The 13,321-nt window shown below is 44.6% G+C and overlaps 1 protein-coding gene across 1 annotated transcript in view; it reads left to right on the forward strand.

Moving 5' to 3' along the window:
- Nucleotides 1-2,077: 2,077 nt before the first annotated feature.
- LOC129811260 (polypeptide N-acetylgalactosaminyltransferase 16-like) overlaps nucleotides 2,078-13,321 on the forward strand; it is a 100,910-nt gene continuing 89,666 nt past the window's right edge. Inside the window, exon 1 of the mRNA XM_055862426.1 lies at nucleotides 2,078-2,501. Coding sequence (XP_055718401.1) covers nucleotides 2,301-2,501 — 201 coding nt within the window. The 5' untranslated portion in view covers nucleotides 2,078-2,300. The remainder of the gene's footprint in view (nucleotides 2,502-13,321) is intronic.

A 13,321-nucleotide genomic window follows, 5' to 3' on the forward strand; every position in this document is an offset into this window, starting at 1 on the left:
ATAGGGAATAGGGAATAGAATAGAATAGTACATTTTGCAATGTTAATACATTATGGAATATAATAGAATAGGGCAAAGGAATAGCCTGGCACAGTAGGACACTACTTCTCACCAGGGCCTTTGGGCTGCACTACATGGGGAATAGGGCCTTTGGGCTGCACTACATAGGGAATAGGGCCTTTGGGCTGCACTACATAGGGAATAGGGCCTTTGGGCTGCACTACATAGGGAATAGGGCCTTTGGGCTGCACTACATAGGGAATAGGGCCTTTGGGCTGCACTACATAGGGAATAGGGCCTTTGGGCTGCACTACATAGGGAATAGGGCCTTTGGGCTGCACTACATAGGGAATAGGGCCTTTGGGCTGCACTACATAGGGAATAGGGCCTTTGGGCTGCACTACATAGGGAATAGGGCCTTTGGGCTGCACTACATAGGGAATAGGGCCTCTGGGCTGCACTACATAGGGAATAGGGCCTTTGGGCTGCACTACATAGGGAATAGGGCCTCTGGGCTGCACTACATAGGGAATAGGGCCTTTGGGCTGCACTACATAGGGAATAGGGCCTTTGGGCTGCACTACATAGGGAATAGGGCCTTTGGGCTGCACTACATAGGGAATAGGGCCTTTGGGCTGCACTACATAGGGAATAGGGCCTTTGGGCTGCACTACATAGGGAATAGGGCCTTTGGGCTGCACTACATAGGGAATAGGGCCTTTGGGCTGCACTACATAGGGAATAGGGCCTTTGGGCTGCACTACATAGGGAATAGGGCCTTTGGGCTGCACTACATAGGGAATAGGGCCTTTGGGCTGCACTACATAGGGAATAGGGCCTTTGGGCTGCACTACATAGGGAATAGGGCCTCTGGGCTGCACTACATAGGGAATAGGGCCTTTGGGCTGCACTACATAGGGAATAGGGCCTTTGGGCTGCACTACATAGGGAATAGGGCCTTTGGGCTGCACTACATAGGGAATAGGGCCTTTGGGCTGCACTACATAGGGAATAGGGCCTTTGGGCTGCACTACATAGGGAATAGGGCCTTTGGGCTGCACTACATAGGGAATAGGGCCTTTGGGCTGCACTACATAGGGAATAGGGCCTTTGGGCTGCACTACATAGGGAATAGGGCCTTTGGGCTGCACTACATAAGACTTAGCCCATCTGGGACCTGACCATCCATAGCCTGCTGTCTGTCTGTCTGTCTGTCTCCATCTCTGTCTGTCTGTCTCCATCTCTGTCTGTCTGTCTCTGTCTGTCTGTCTGTCTGTCTGTCTGTCTGTCTGTCTGTCTGTCTGTCTGTCTGTCTGTCTCCATCTGTCTGTCTGTCTGTCTGTCTGTCTGTCTGTCTGTCTGTGTCTGTCTCTGTCTGTCTGTCTGTCTGTCTGTCTGTCTGTCTGTCTGTGTCTGTCTCTGTCTGTCTCTGTCTGTCTCTGTCTGTCTGTCTGTCTGTCTGTCTGTCTGTCTCCATCTGTCTGTCTCCATCTGTCTGTCTGTCTGTCTGTCTGTCTGTCTCCATCTGTCTGTCTCCATCTGTCTGTCTGTCTGTCTGTCTGTCTGTCTGTCTGTCTGTCTGTCTGTCTGTCTGTCTGTCTGTCTCCATCTGTCTGTCTCCATCTGTCTGTCTGTCTGTCTGTCTTTCTGTCTGTCTGTCTGTCTGTCTGTCTGTCTGTCTGTCTGTCTGTCTGTAATATATTGAAGGCCAAAAAAGTCAGAGATGTCCGTCAACATTGCAAATATAGATGTTTTTTCTCTCAAAGGAACAGAGAGAATTTCCCTTGTGAACATAGAAAGAAGACAATCCAAAACAGTAATTCAGTTTTGCCTCCTAGGTCGTTTTAGTTGACCTGATTTGCTTGGTGGAGTTTGCCAAATAGGCTATTTATTAAAACCACATTAGAGACAATTAATCCAGTCATCCTTTTTTAGTCAGGGTTGTCTCTTTTATTTATGTAAATTGTACTATGAGTGTCTCTTCTAACAGAAACAAACGGAGAAAATCTGTGCGTAATGCAGCCAGACTTTAGCAGTTTAGCGCAGCAGCCAGTGAGTGACGACACCTCGGGAAGGAACTTCTCGGCGTTAGGACCGCGCACGGCTCTGTGAGTGCGCAAATCCCTGCATAGAGACCGTTCGTTCTCTCCATCAGAATAGCTCGGAGGCTGTTTGCTGCGGTGCGGAGCCATCACCAACTCTCCTCCTCCCGCTCGGTCTTCTGATCCAGCAGAACACCGACCGAACCTGAACCATCTGGGCATATCTCCGGGGGACGGAGCCCTCCTTATGGGCTCACAATGCGCAGGATACGGGCCAACGCCATCGCAATCTTGACTGTAGCGTGGATCCTGGGAACATTTTATTACCTGTGGCAGGACAATAAGCCGTACACATCATCCCCGTCCTCGGCCTCGCAACCCCGCGTCGGGGACAGCAGGAGCCATGCCGGGCGACCTGACATCCACCGAGATGACAGTCACAGGACCATTCCGCTAATCGTAAGTGACAGTTTGAGAGGAGAGTAGCGGAGCTGGATTTGTTGATAGAGAGAACAGTGATAGATAAAGAGAAGAGCGACAGACTGCGCTGCGGCTCTCTCTCTCTCTCTCTCTTTGCTGGAAGGAAAGCGGCTGTCTGTGTGAGACTGCAGCTCGCCTCGCAGCACAGTCAGGGAGGGGTGGGAGTGTTTCATGGGTAATCTGTGTTGTGATGCACAGCTGGAGGTACTGTTCACCCACCTCCTCACTAAACCTATGCTGCCTGTATGTATTTGACGCAACAAAAAAAACGGTGCGTCGTCGCTGTGGTCCATTTCATATACTTAAACTGAGCTCTCAATAGCCTATGCTTTTTTTCTGCGTTGCATTATTTGCATGCCCTTCGCTCTCGTCCATTGCCCTTTGGTCGAAGGCTGCCACAGGACCTGAATAACCCATAAGAGGCTTTTCGTAAGACTCTGAAGGATGAGGGAGCAAACCGAGCTAGCCCTGAGAGCCGAGCCGTCCGCGGCTAGCCACCGTCTGGACCGTTCATACACAACTGTTATGACTGTGTTGTAGAATCTAGAGAATATTCTCGGGAATATAAACCGACACCCATTGAACATTTAGATACAAATATGGCATATAGGGGGGAGGAAAAATGTCGGTCTGTAGTCTTTAAAGACGGTTCATGGACAATGATGGATGATCTTTCTCTTCTTTCGCCGTTTGATGCGTTTATTTGTTTTGTCTAGATGCGATAGAGCTCTTTTCCCTGGTCTTATCGCTCTGTGTGTCTAGGGGTGCATGGAAAATCACTCCTCTATGTGGTCGTGGACATGCCATTTGGAATTATTGACATATGTTGAGTTGTATTAATGTTGGCCTTGTAGCTGCATGAAAACTATAGGCCCCCCCTTTGCAGGATTAGTGAGTAACGGATTACGTTTAGAAAGTGACCCAAACCTGCCCACCTGAAAAACCTATTTTTAGGATTTTACTGTCAGTTTCCATATCATCTACTCAGGTCAATGCCTAGTAGGCCCTTATTAGGCCTATGACCTATAGGAAAAGAATGACATGTTCTCTTAAGCACCAATCATCTATTCTCAAGAAGCTTCACTTTGTTTCTCATGACCCAATCAGCGTCTTTATTTTTTTTGCGGCCTATAATTCCTGACAGACAGTTTTTTATAATAACTAACTGAATGGAACATTGTATTTATGACAGGTTCTTGATAGAGCTGTAAAACAAGTACAGTTCTCGGGGACGAGTGCTCCAGGAAACGGAACACTTACCTCGGGATAGTTTTTACTCGATCAATGAAATCCAGTCAGCTGTGCTTAGTGGCTCGCGCATTGGAAGAAAGACCCACGTGTTGATGTGGCACCTAGTCCTCCCAGTAACACTCACAGGTGCCAATGCTTTTCATTGTGACTGGAGAAAATATGAAGAGGTTGTGGATGGAAGCCTATACCGCCGTAAAGTCAATAGGCCACCAAAGCTATACAATATGCTCCAGTCTCATATGGAGAAAGGGAGCAGGCTATACAATATGCTCCAGTCTCCATATGGAGAAAGAGAGCAGGCTATATAATATGCTGCAGTCTCATATGGAGAAAGGGAGCAGGCTATATAATATGCTCCAGTCTCCATATGGAGAAAGGGAGCAGGCTATATAATATGCTCCATATATGGAGAAATGGAGCAGGCTATATAATATGCTCCATATGGAGAAAGGGAGGAGGCTATATAATATGCTCCAGTCTCATATGGAGAAAGGGAGCGGGCTATATAATATGCTCCAGTCTCATATGGAGAAAGGGAGGAGGCTATATAATATGCTCCAGTCTCCATATGGAGAAAGGGAGCAGGCTATATAATATGCTCCAGTCTCATATGGAGAAAGGGAGCAGGCTATATAATATGCTCCAGTCTCATATGGAGAAAGGGAGCGGGCTATATAATATGCTCCAGTCTCATATGGAGAAAGGGAGGAGGCTATATAATATGCTCCAGTCTCCATATGGAGAAAGGGAGCAGGCTTATAATATGCTCCAGTCTCATATGGAGAAAGGGAGCAGGCTATATAATATGCTCCAGTCTCATATGGAGAAAGGGAGCAGGCTATACAATATGCTCCAGTCTCCATATGGAGAAAGGGAGCAGGCTATATAATATGCTCCAGTCTCATATCTCATCTCCTGGATGTCATAAGGTGAATGCACCAATTTGTAAGTCGCTCTGGATAAGAGCGTCTGCTAAATGACTTAAATGTAATGTAAATGTCATATGGAGAAAGGGAGCAGGCTATACAATATGCTCCAGTCTCCATATGGAGAAAGGGAGCAGGCTATATAATATGCTCCAGTCTCGTATGGCGAAAGGGAGCAGGCTATATAATATGCTCCAGTCTCCATATGGAGAAAGGGAGCAGACATTATAATATGCTCCATATATGGAGAAAGGGAGCAGACATTATAATATGCTCCATATAAGAAGAAAGGGAGCAGGCTATATAATATGCTCCATATATGGAGAAAGGGAGCAGGCTATACAATATGCTCCAGTCTCCATATGGAGAAAGGGAGCAGGCTATATAATATGCTCCAGTCTCATATGGAGAAAGGGAGCAGGCTATATAATATGCTCCAGTCTCGTATGGAGAAAGGGAGCAGGCTATATAATATGCTCCAGTCTCCATATGGAGAAAGGGAGCAGGCTATATAATATGCTCCAGTCTCATATGGAGAAAGGGAGCAGGCTATATAATATGCTCCAGTCTCGTATGGAGAAAGGGAGCAGGCTATATAATATGCTCCAGTCTCCATATGGAGAAAGGGAGCAGGCTATATAATATGCTCCAGTCTCATATGGAGAAAGGGAGCAGGCTATATAATATGCCCCAGTCTCCATATGGAGAAAGGGAGCAGGCTATATAATATGCTCCAGTCTCCATATGGAGAAAGGGGGCAGGCTATATAATATGCTCCAGTCTCATATGGAGAAAGGGAGCAGGCTATACAATATGCTCCAGTCTCATATGGAGAAAGGGAGCAGGCTATATAATATGCTCCATATGGAGAAAGGGAGCAGGCTATATAATATGCTCCAGTCTCATATGGAGAAATGGAGCAGGCTATATAATATGCTCCAGTCTCCATATGGAGAAAGGGAGCAGGCTATACAATATGCTCCAGTCTCCATATGGAGAAAGGGAGCAGGCTATATAATATGCTCCAGTCTCCATGTGGAGAAAGGGAGCAGGCTATATAATATGCTCCAGTCTCCATATGGAGAAAGGGAGCAGACATTATAATATGCTCCATATATGGAGAAAGGGAGCAGACATTATAATATGCTCCATATAAGAAGAAAGGGAGCAGGCTATATAATATGCTCCAGTCTCCATATGGAGAAAGGGAGCAGACATTATAATATGCTCCATATATGGAGAAAGGGAGCAGACATTATAATATGCTCCATATAAGAAGAAAGGGAGCAGGCTATATAATATGCTCCATATATGGAGAAAGGGAGCAGGCTATACAATATGCTCCAGTCTCCATATGGAGAATGGGAGCAGGCTATATAATATGCTCCAGTCTCATATGGAGAAAGGGAGCAGGCTATATAATATGCTCCAGTCTCCATATGGAGAAAGGGAGCAGGCTATATAATATGCTCCAGTCTCATATGGAGAAAGGGAGCAGGCTATATAATATGCTCCAGTCTCATATGGAGAAAGGGAGCAGGCTATATAATATGCTCCAGTCTCCATATGGAGAAAGGGAGCAGGCTATATAATATGCTCCAGTCTCATATGGAGAAAGGGAGCAGGCTATATAATATGCCCCAGTCTCCATATGGAGAAAGGGAGCATATTATATAGCCTGCTCCAGTCTCATATGGAGAAAGGGAGCAGGCTATATAATATGCTCCAGTCTCCATATGGAGAAAGGGAGCAGGCTATATAATATGCTCCAGTCTCATATGGAGAAAGGGAGCAGGCTATATAATATGCTCCAGTCTCAAATGGAGAAAGGGAGCAGGCTATATAATATGCTCCAGTCTCATATGGAGAAAGGGAGCAGGCTATATAATATGCTCCAGTCTCCATATGGAGAAAGGGAGGAGGCTATATAATATGCTCCAGTCTCCATATGGAGAAAGGGAGCAGGCTATATAATATGCTCCAGTCTCGTATGGAGAAAGGGAGCAGGCTATATAATATGCTCCAGTCTCGTATGGAGAAAGGGAGCAGGCTATATAATATGCTCCAGTCTCATATGGAGAAAGGGAGCAGGCTATATAATATGATCCAGTCTCATATGGAGAAAGGGAGCAGGCTATATAATATGCTCCAGTCTCCATATGGAGAAAGGGAGGAGGCTATATAATATGCTCCAGGCTCATATGGAGAAAGGGAGCAGGCTATATAATATGCTCCATATGAAGAAAGGGAGCAGGCTATATAATATGCTCCAGTCTCATATGGAGAAAGGGAGCAGGCTATATAATATGCTCCAGTCTCAAATGGAGAAAGGGAGCAGGCTATATAATATGCTCCAGTCTCATATGGAGAAAGGGAGCAGGCTATATAATATGCTCCAGTCTCCATATGGAGAAAGGGAGGAGGCTATATTATATGCTCCAGTCTCCATATGAAGAAAGGGAGCAGGCTATATAATATGCTCCAGTCTCGTATGGAGAAAGGGAGCAGGCTATATAATATGCTCCAGTCTCGTATGGAGAAAGGGAGCAGGCTATATAATATGCTCCAGTCTCATATGGAGAAAGGGAGCAGGCTATATAATATGATCCAGTCTCATATGGAGAAAGGGAGCAGGCTATATAATATGCTCCAGTCTCATATGGAGAAAGGGAGCAGGCTATATAATATGCTCCATATGGAGAAAGGGAGCAGGCTATATAATATGCTCCAGTCTCATATGGAGAAAGGGAGCAGGCTATATAATATGCTCCAGTCTCATATGGAGAAAGGGAGCAGGCTATATAATATGCCCCAGTCTCCATATGGAGAAAGGGAGCATATTATATAGCCTGCTCCAGTCTCATATGGAGAAAGGGAGCAGGCTATATAATATGCTCCAGTCTCCATATGGAGAAAGGGAGCAGGCTATATAATATGCTCCAGTCTCATATGGAGAAAGGGAGCAGGCTATATAATATGCTCCAGTCTCAAATGGAGAAAGGGAGCAGGCTATATAATATGCTCCAGTCTCATATGGAGAAAGGGAGCAGGCTATATAATATGCTCCAGTCTCCATATGGAGAAAGGGAGGAGGCTATATAATATGCTCCAGTCTCCATATGGAGAAAGGGAGCAGGCTATATAATATGCTCCAGTCTCGTATGGAGAAAGGGAGCAGGCTATATAATATGCTCCAGTCTCGTATGGAGAAAGGGAGCAGGCTATATAATATGCTCCAGTCTCATATGGAGAAAGGGAGCAGGCTATATAATATGATCCAGTCTCATATGGAGAAAGGGAGCAGGCTATATAATATGCTCCAGTCTCCATATGGAGAAAGGGAGGAGGCTATATAATATGCTCCAGGCTCATATGGAGAAAGGGAGCAGGCTATATAATATGCTCCATATGAAGAAAGGGAGCAGGCTATATAATATGCTCCAGTCTCATATGGAGAAAGGGAGCAGGCTATATAATATGCTCCAGTCTCATATGGAGAAAGGGAGCAGGCTATATAATATGCTCCAGTCTCATATGGAGAAAGGGAGCAGGCTATATAATATGCTCCATATATGGAGAAAGGGAGCAAGCTATATAATATGCTCCAGTCTCATATGGAGAAAGGGAGCAGGCTATATAATATGCTCCAGTCTCATATGGAGAAAGGGAGCAGGCTATATAATATGCTCCAGTCTCATATGGAGAAAGGGAGCAGGCTATATAATATGCTCCAGTCTCATATGGAGAAAGGGAGCAGGCTATATAATATGCACCAGTCTCCATATGGAGAAAGGGAGCAGGCTATATAATATGCTCCAGTCTCATATGGAGAAAGGGAGCAGGCTATATAATATGCTCCATATATGGAGAAAGGGAGCAGGCTATATAATATGCTCCATATATGGAGAAAGGGAGCAGGCTATATAATATGCTCCATATATGGAGAAAGGGAGCAGGCTATATAATATGCTCCAGTCTCCATATGGAGAAAGGGAGCAGGCTATATAATATGCTCCAGTCTCGTATGGCGAAAGGGAACAGGCTATATAATATGCTCCAGTCTCCATATGGAGAAAGGGAGCAGACATTATAATATGCTCCATATAAGAAGAAAGGGAGCAGGCTATATAATATGCTCCATATATGGAGAAAGGGAGCAGGCTATATAATATGCTCCAGTCTCCATATGGAGAAAGGGAGCAGGCTATATAATATGCTCCAGTCTCGTATGGAGAAAGGGAGCAGGCTATATAATATGCTCCAGTCTCCATATGGAGAAAGGGAGCAGACATTATAATATGCTCCATATAAGAAGAAAGGGAGCAGGCTATATAATATGCTCCATATATGGAGAAAGGGAGCAGGCTATATAATATGCTCCAGTCTCCATATGGAGAAAGGGAGCAGACATTATAATATGCTCCATATAAGAAGAAAGGGAGCAGGCTATATAATATGCTCCAGTCTCCATATGGAGAAAGGGAGCAGACATTATAATATGCTCCATATAAGAAGAAAGGGAGCAGGCTATACAATATGCTCCAGTCTCCATATGGAGAAAGGGAGCAGGCTATATAATATGCTCCAGTCTCATATGGAGAAAGGGAGCAGGCTATATAATATGCTCCAGTCTCGTATGGAGAAAGGGAGCAGGCTATATAATATGCTCCAGTCTCCATATGGAGAAAGGGAGCAGACATTATAATATGCTCCATATATGGAGAAAGGGAGCAGGCTATACAATATGCTCCAGTCTCCATATGGAGAAAGGGAGCAGGCTATATAATATGCTCCAGTCTCATATGGAGAAAGGGAGCAGGCTATATAATATGCTCCAGTCTCGTATGGAGAAAGGGAGCAGGCTATATAATATGCTCCAGTCTCCATATGGAGAAAGGGAGCAGGCTATATAATATGCTCCAGTCTCATATGGAGAAAGGGAGCAGGCTATATAATATGCCCCAGTCTCCATATGGAGAAAGGGAGCAGGCTATATAATATGTTCCAGTCTCCATATGGAGAAAGGGGGCAGGCTATATAATATGCTCCAGTCTCATATGGAGAAAGGGAGCAGGCTATACAATATGCTCCAGTCTCATATGGAGAAAGGGAGCAGGCTATATAATATGCTCCATATGGAGAAAGGGAGCAGGCTATATAATATGCTCCAGTCTCATATGGAGAAAGGGAGCAGGCTATATAATATGCTCCAGTCTCCATATGGAGAAAGGGAGCAGGCTATACAATATGCTCCAGTCTCCATATGGAGAAAGGGAGCAGGCTATATAATATGCTCCAGTCTCATATGGAGAAAGGGAGCAGGCTATATAATATGCTCCAGTCTCGTATGGAGAAAGGGAGCAGGCTATATAATATGCTCCAGTCTCCATATGGAGAAAGGGAGCAGGCTATATAATATGCTCCAGTCTCATATGGAGAAAGGGAGCAGGCTATATAATATGCCCCAGTCTCCATATGGAGAAAGGGAGCAGGCTATATAATATGTTCCAGTCTCCATATGGAGAAAGGGGGCAGGCTATATAATATGCTCCAGTCTCATATGGAGAAAGGGAGCAGGCTATACAATATGCTCCAGTCTCATATGGAGAAAGGGAGCAGGCTATATAATATGCTCCATATGGAGAAAAGGAGCAGGCTATATAATATGCTCCAGTCTCATATGGAGAAAGGGAGCAGGCTATATAATATGCTCCAGTCTCCATATGGAGAAAGGGAGCAGGCTATACAATATGCTCCAGTCTCCATATGGAGAAAGGGAGCAGGCTATATAATATGCTCCAGTCTCCATGTGGAGAAAGGGAGCAGGCTATATAATATGCTCCAGTCTCCATATGGAGAAAGGGAGCAGACATTATAATATGCTCCATATATGGAGAAAGGGAGCAGACATTATAATATGCTCCATATAAGAAGAAAGGGAGCAGGCTATATAATATGCTCCAGTCTCCATATGGAGAAAGGGAGCAGACATTATAATATGCTCCATATATGGAGAAAGGGAGCAGACATTATAATATGCTCCATATATGGAGAAAGGGAGCAGACATTATAATATGCTCCATATAAGAAGAAAGGGAGCAGGCTATATAATATGCTCCATATATGGAGAAAGGGAGCAGGCTATACAATATGCTCCAGTCTCCATATGGAGAAAGGGAGCAGGCTATATAATATGCTCCAGTCTCATATGGAGAAAGGGAGCAGGCTATATAATATGCTCCAGTCTCCATATGGAGAAAGGGAGCAGGCTATATAATATGCTCCAGTCTCATATGGAGAAAGGGAGCAGGCTATATAATATGCTCCAGTCTCATATGGAGAAAGGGAGCAGGCTATATAATATGCTCCAGTCTCCATATGGAGAAAGGGAGCAGGCTATATAATATGCTCCAGTCTCATATGGAGAAAGGGAGCAGGCTATATAATATGCCCCAGTCTCCATATGGTGAAAGGGAGCAGGCTATATAATATGCTCCAGTCTCATATGGAGAAAGGGAGCAGGCTATATAATATGCTCCAGTCTCCATATGGAGAAAGGGAGCAGGCTATATAATATGCTCCAGTCTCATATGGAGAAAGGGAGCAGGCTATATAATATGCTCCAGTCTCAAATGGAGAAAAGGAGCAGGCTATATAATATGCTCCAGTCTCATATGGAGAAAGGGAGCAGGCTATACAATATGCTCCAGTCTCCATATGGAGAAAGGGAGCAGGCTATATAATATGCTCCAGTCTCATATCTCATCTCCTGGATGTCATAAGGTGAATGCACCAATTTGTAAGTCGCTCTGGATAAGAGCGTCTGCTAAATGACTTAAATGTAATGTAAATGTCATATGGAGAAAGGGAGCAGGCTATACAATATGCTCCAGTCTCCATATGGAGAAAGGGAGCAGGCTATATAATATGCTCCAGTCTCGTATGGCGAAAGGGAGCAGGCTATATAATATGCTCCAGTCTCCATATGGAGAAAGGGAGCAGACATTATAATATGCTCCATATATGGAGAAAGGGAGCAGACATTATAATATGCTCCATATAAGAAGAAAGGGAGCAGGCTATATAATATGCTCCATATATGGAGAAAGGGAGCAGGCTATACAATATGCTCCAGTCTCCATATGGAGAAAGGGAGCAGGCTATATAATATGCTCCAGTCTCATATGGAGAAAGGGAGCAGGCTATATAATATGCTCCAGTCTCGTATGGAGAAAGGGAGCAGGCTATATAATATGCTCCAGTCTCCATATGGAGAAAGGGAGCAGGCTATATAATATGCTCCAGTCTCATATGGAGAAAGGGAGCAGGCTATATAATATGCCCCAGTCTCCATATGGAGAAAGGGAGCAGGCTATATAATATGCTCCAGTCTCCATATGGAGAAAGGGGGCAGGCTATATAATATGCTCCAGTCTCATATGGAGAAAGGGAGCAGGCTATACAATATGCTCCAGTCTCATATGGAGAAAGGGAGCAGGCTATATAATATGCTCCATATGGAGAAAGGGAGCAGGCTATATAATATGCTCCAGTCTCATATGGAGAAAGGGAGCAGGCTATATAATATGCTCCAGTCTCCATATGGAGAAAGGGAGCAGGCTATACAATATGCTCCAGTCTCCATATGGAGAAAGGGAGCAGGCTGTATAATATGCTCCAGTCTCCATGTGGAGAAAGGGAGCAGGCTATATAATATGCTCCAGTCTCCATATGGAGAAAGGGAGCAGACATTATAATATGCTCCATATATGGAGAAAGGGAGCAGACATTATAATATGCTCCATATAAGAAGAAAGGGAGCAGGCTATATAATATGCTCCAGTCTCCATATGGAGAAAGGGAGCAGACATTATAATATGCTCCATATATGGAGAAAGGGAGCAGACATTATAATATGCTCCATATAAGAAGAAAGGGAGCAGGCTATATAATATGCTCCATATATGGAGAAAGGGAGCAGGCTATACAATATGCTCCAGTCTCCATATGGAGAAAGGGAGCAGGCTATATAATATGCTCCAGTCTCATATGGAGAAAGGGAGCAGGCTATATAATATGCTCCAGTCTCCATATGGAGAAAGGGAGCAGGCTATATAATATGCTCCAGTCTCATATGGAGAAAGGGAGCAGGCAATATAATATGCTCCAGTCTCATATGGAGAAAGGGAGCAGGCTATATAATATGCTCCAGTCTCCATATGGAGAAAGGGAGCAGGCTATATAATATGCTCCAGTCTCATATGGAGAAAGGGAGCAGGCTATATAATATGCCCCAGTCTCCATATGGAGAAAGGGAGCAGGCTATATAATATGCTCCAGTCTCATATGGAGAAAGGGAGCAGGCTATATAATATGCTCCAGTCTCCATATGGAGAAAGGGAGCAGGCTATATAATATGCTCCAGTCTCATATGGAGAAAGGGAGCAGGCTATATAATATGCTCCAGTCTCAAATGGAGAAAGGGAGCAGGCTATATAATATGCTCCAGTCTCATATGGAGAAAGGGAGCAGGCTATATAATATGCTCCAGTCTCCATATGGAGAAAGGGAGGAGGCTATATTATATGCTCCAGTCTCCATATGAAGAAAGGGAGCAGGCTA

Source organism: Salvelinus fontinalis, chromosome 15, assembly GCF_029448725.1.
Source record: "Salvelinus fontinalis isolate EN_2023a chromosome 15, ASM2944872v1, whole genome shotgun sequence".
Classification (NCBI taxonomy): domain Eukaryota; kingdom Metazoa; phylum Chordata; class Actinopteri; order Salmoniformes; family Salmonidae; genus Salvelinus; species Salvelinus fontinalis.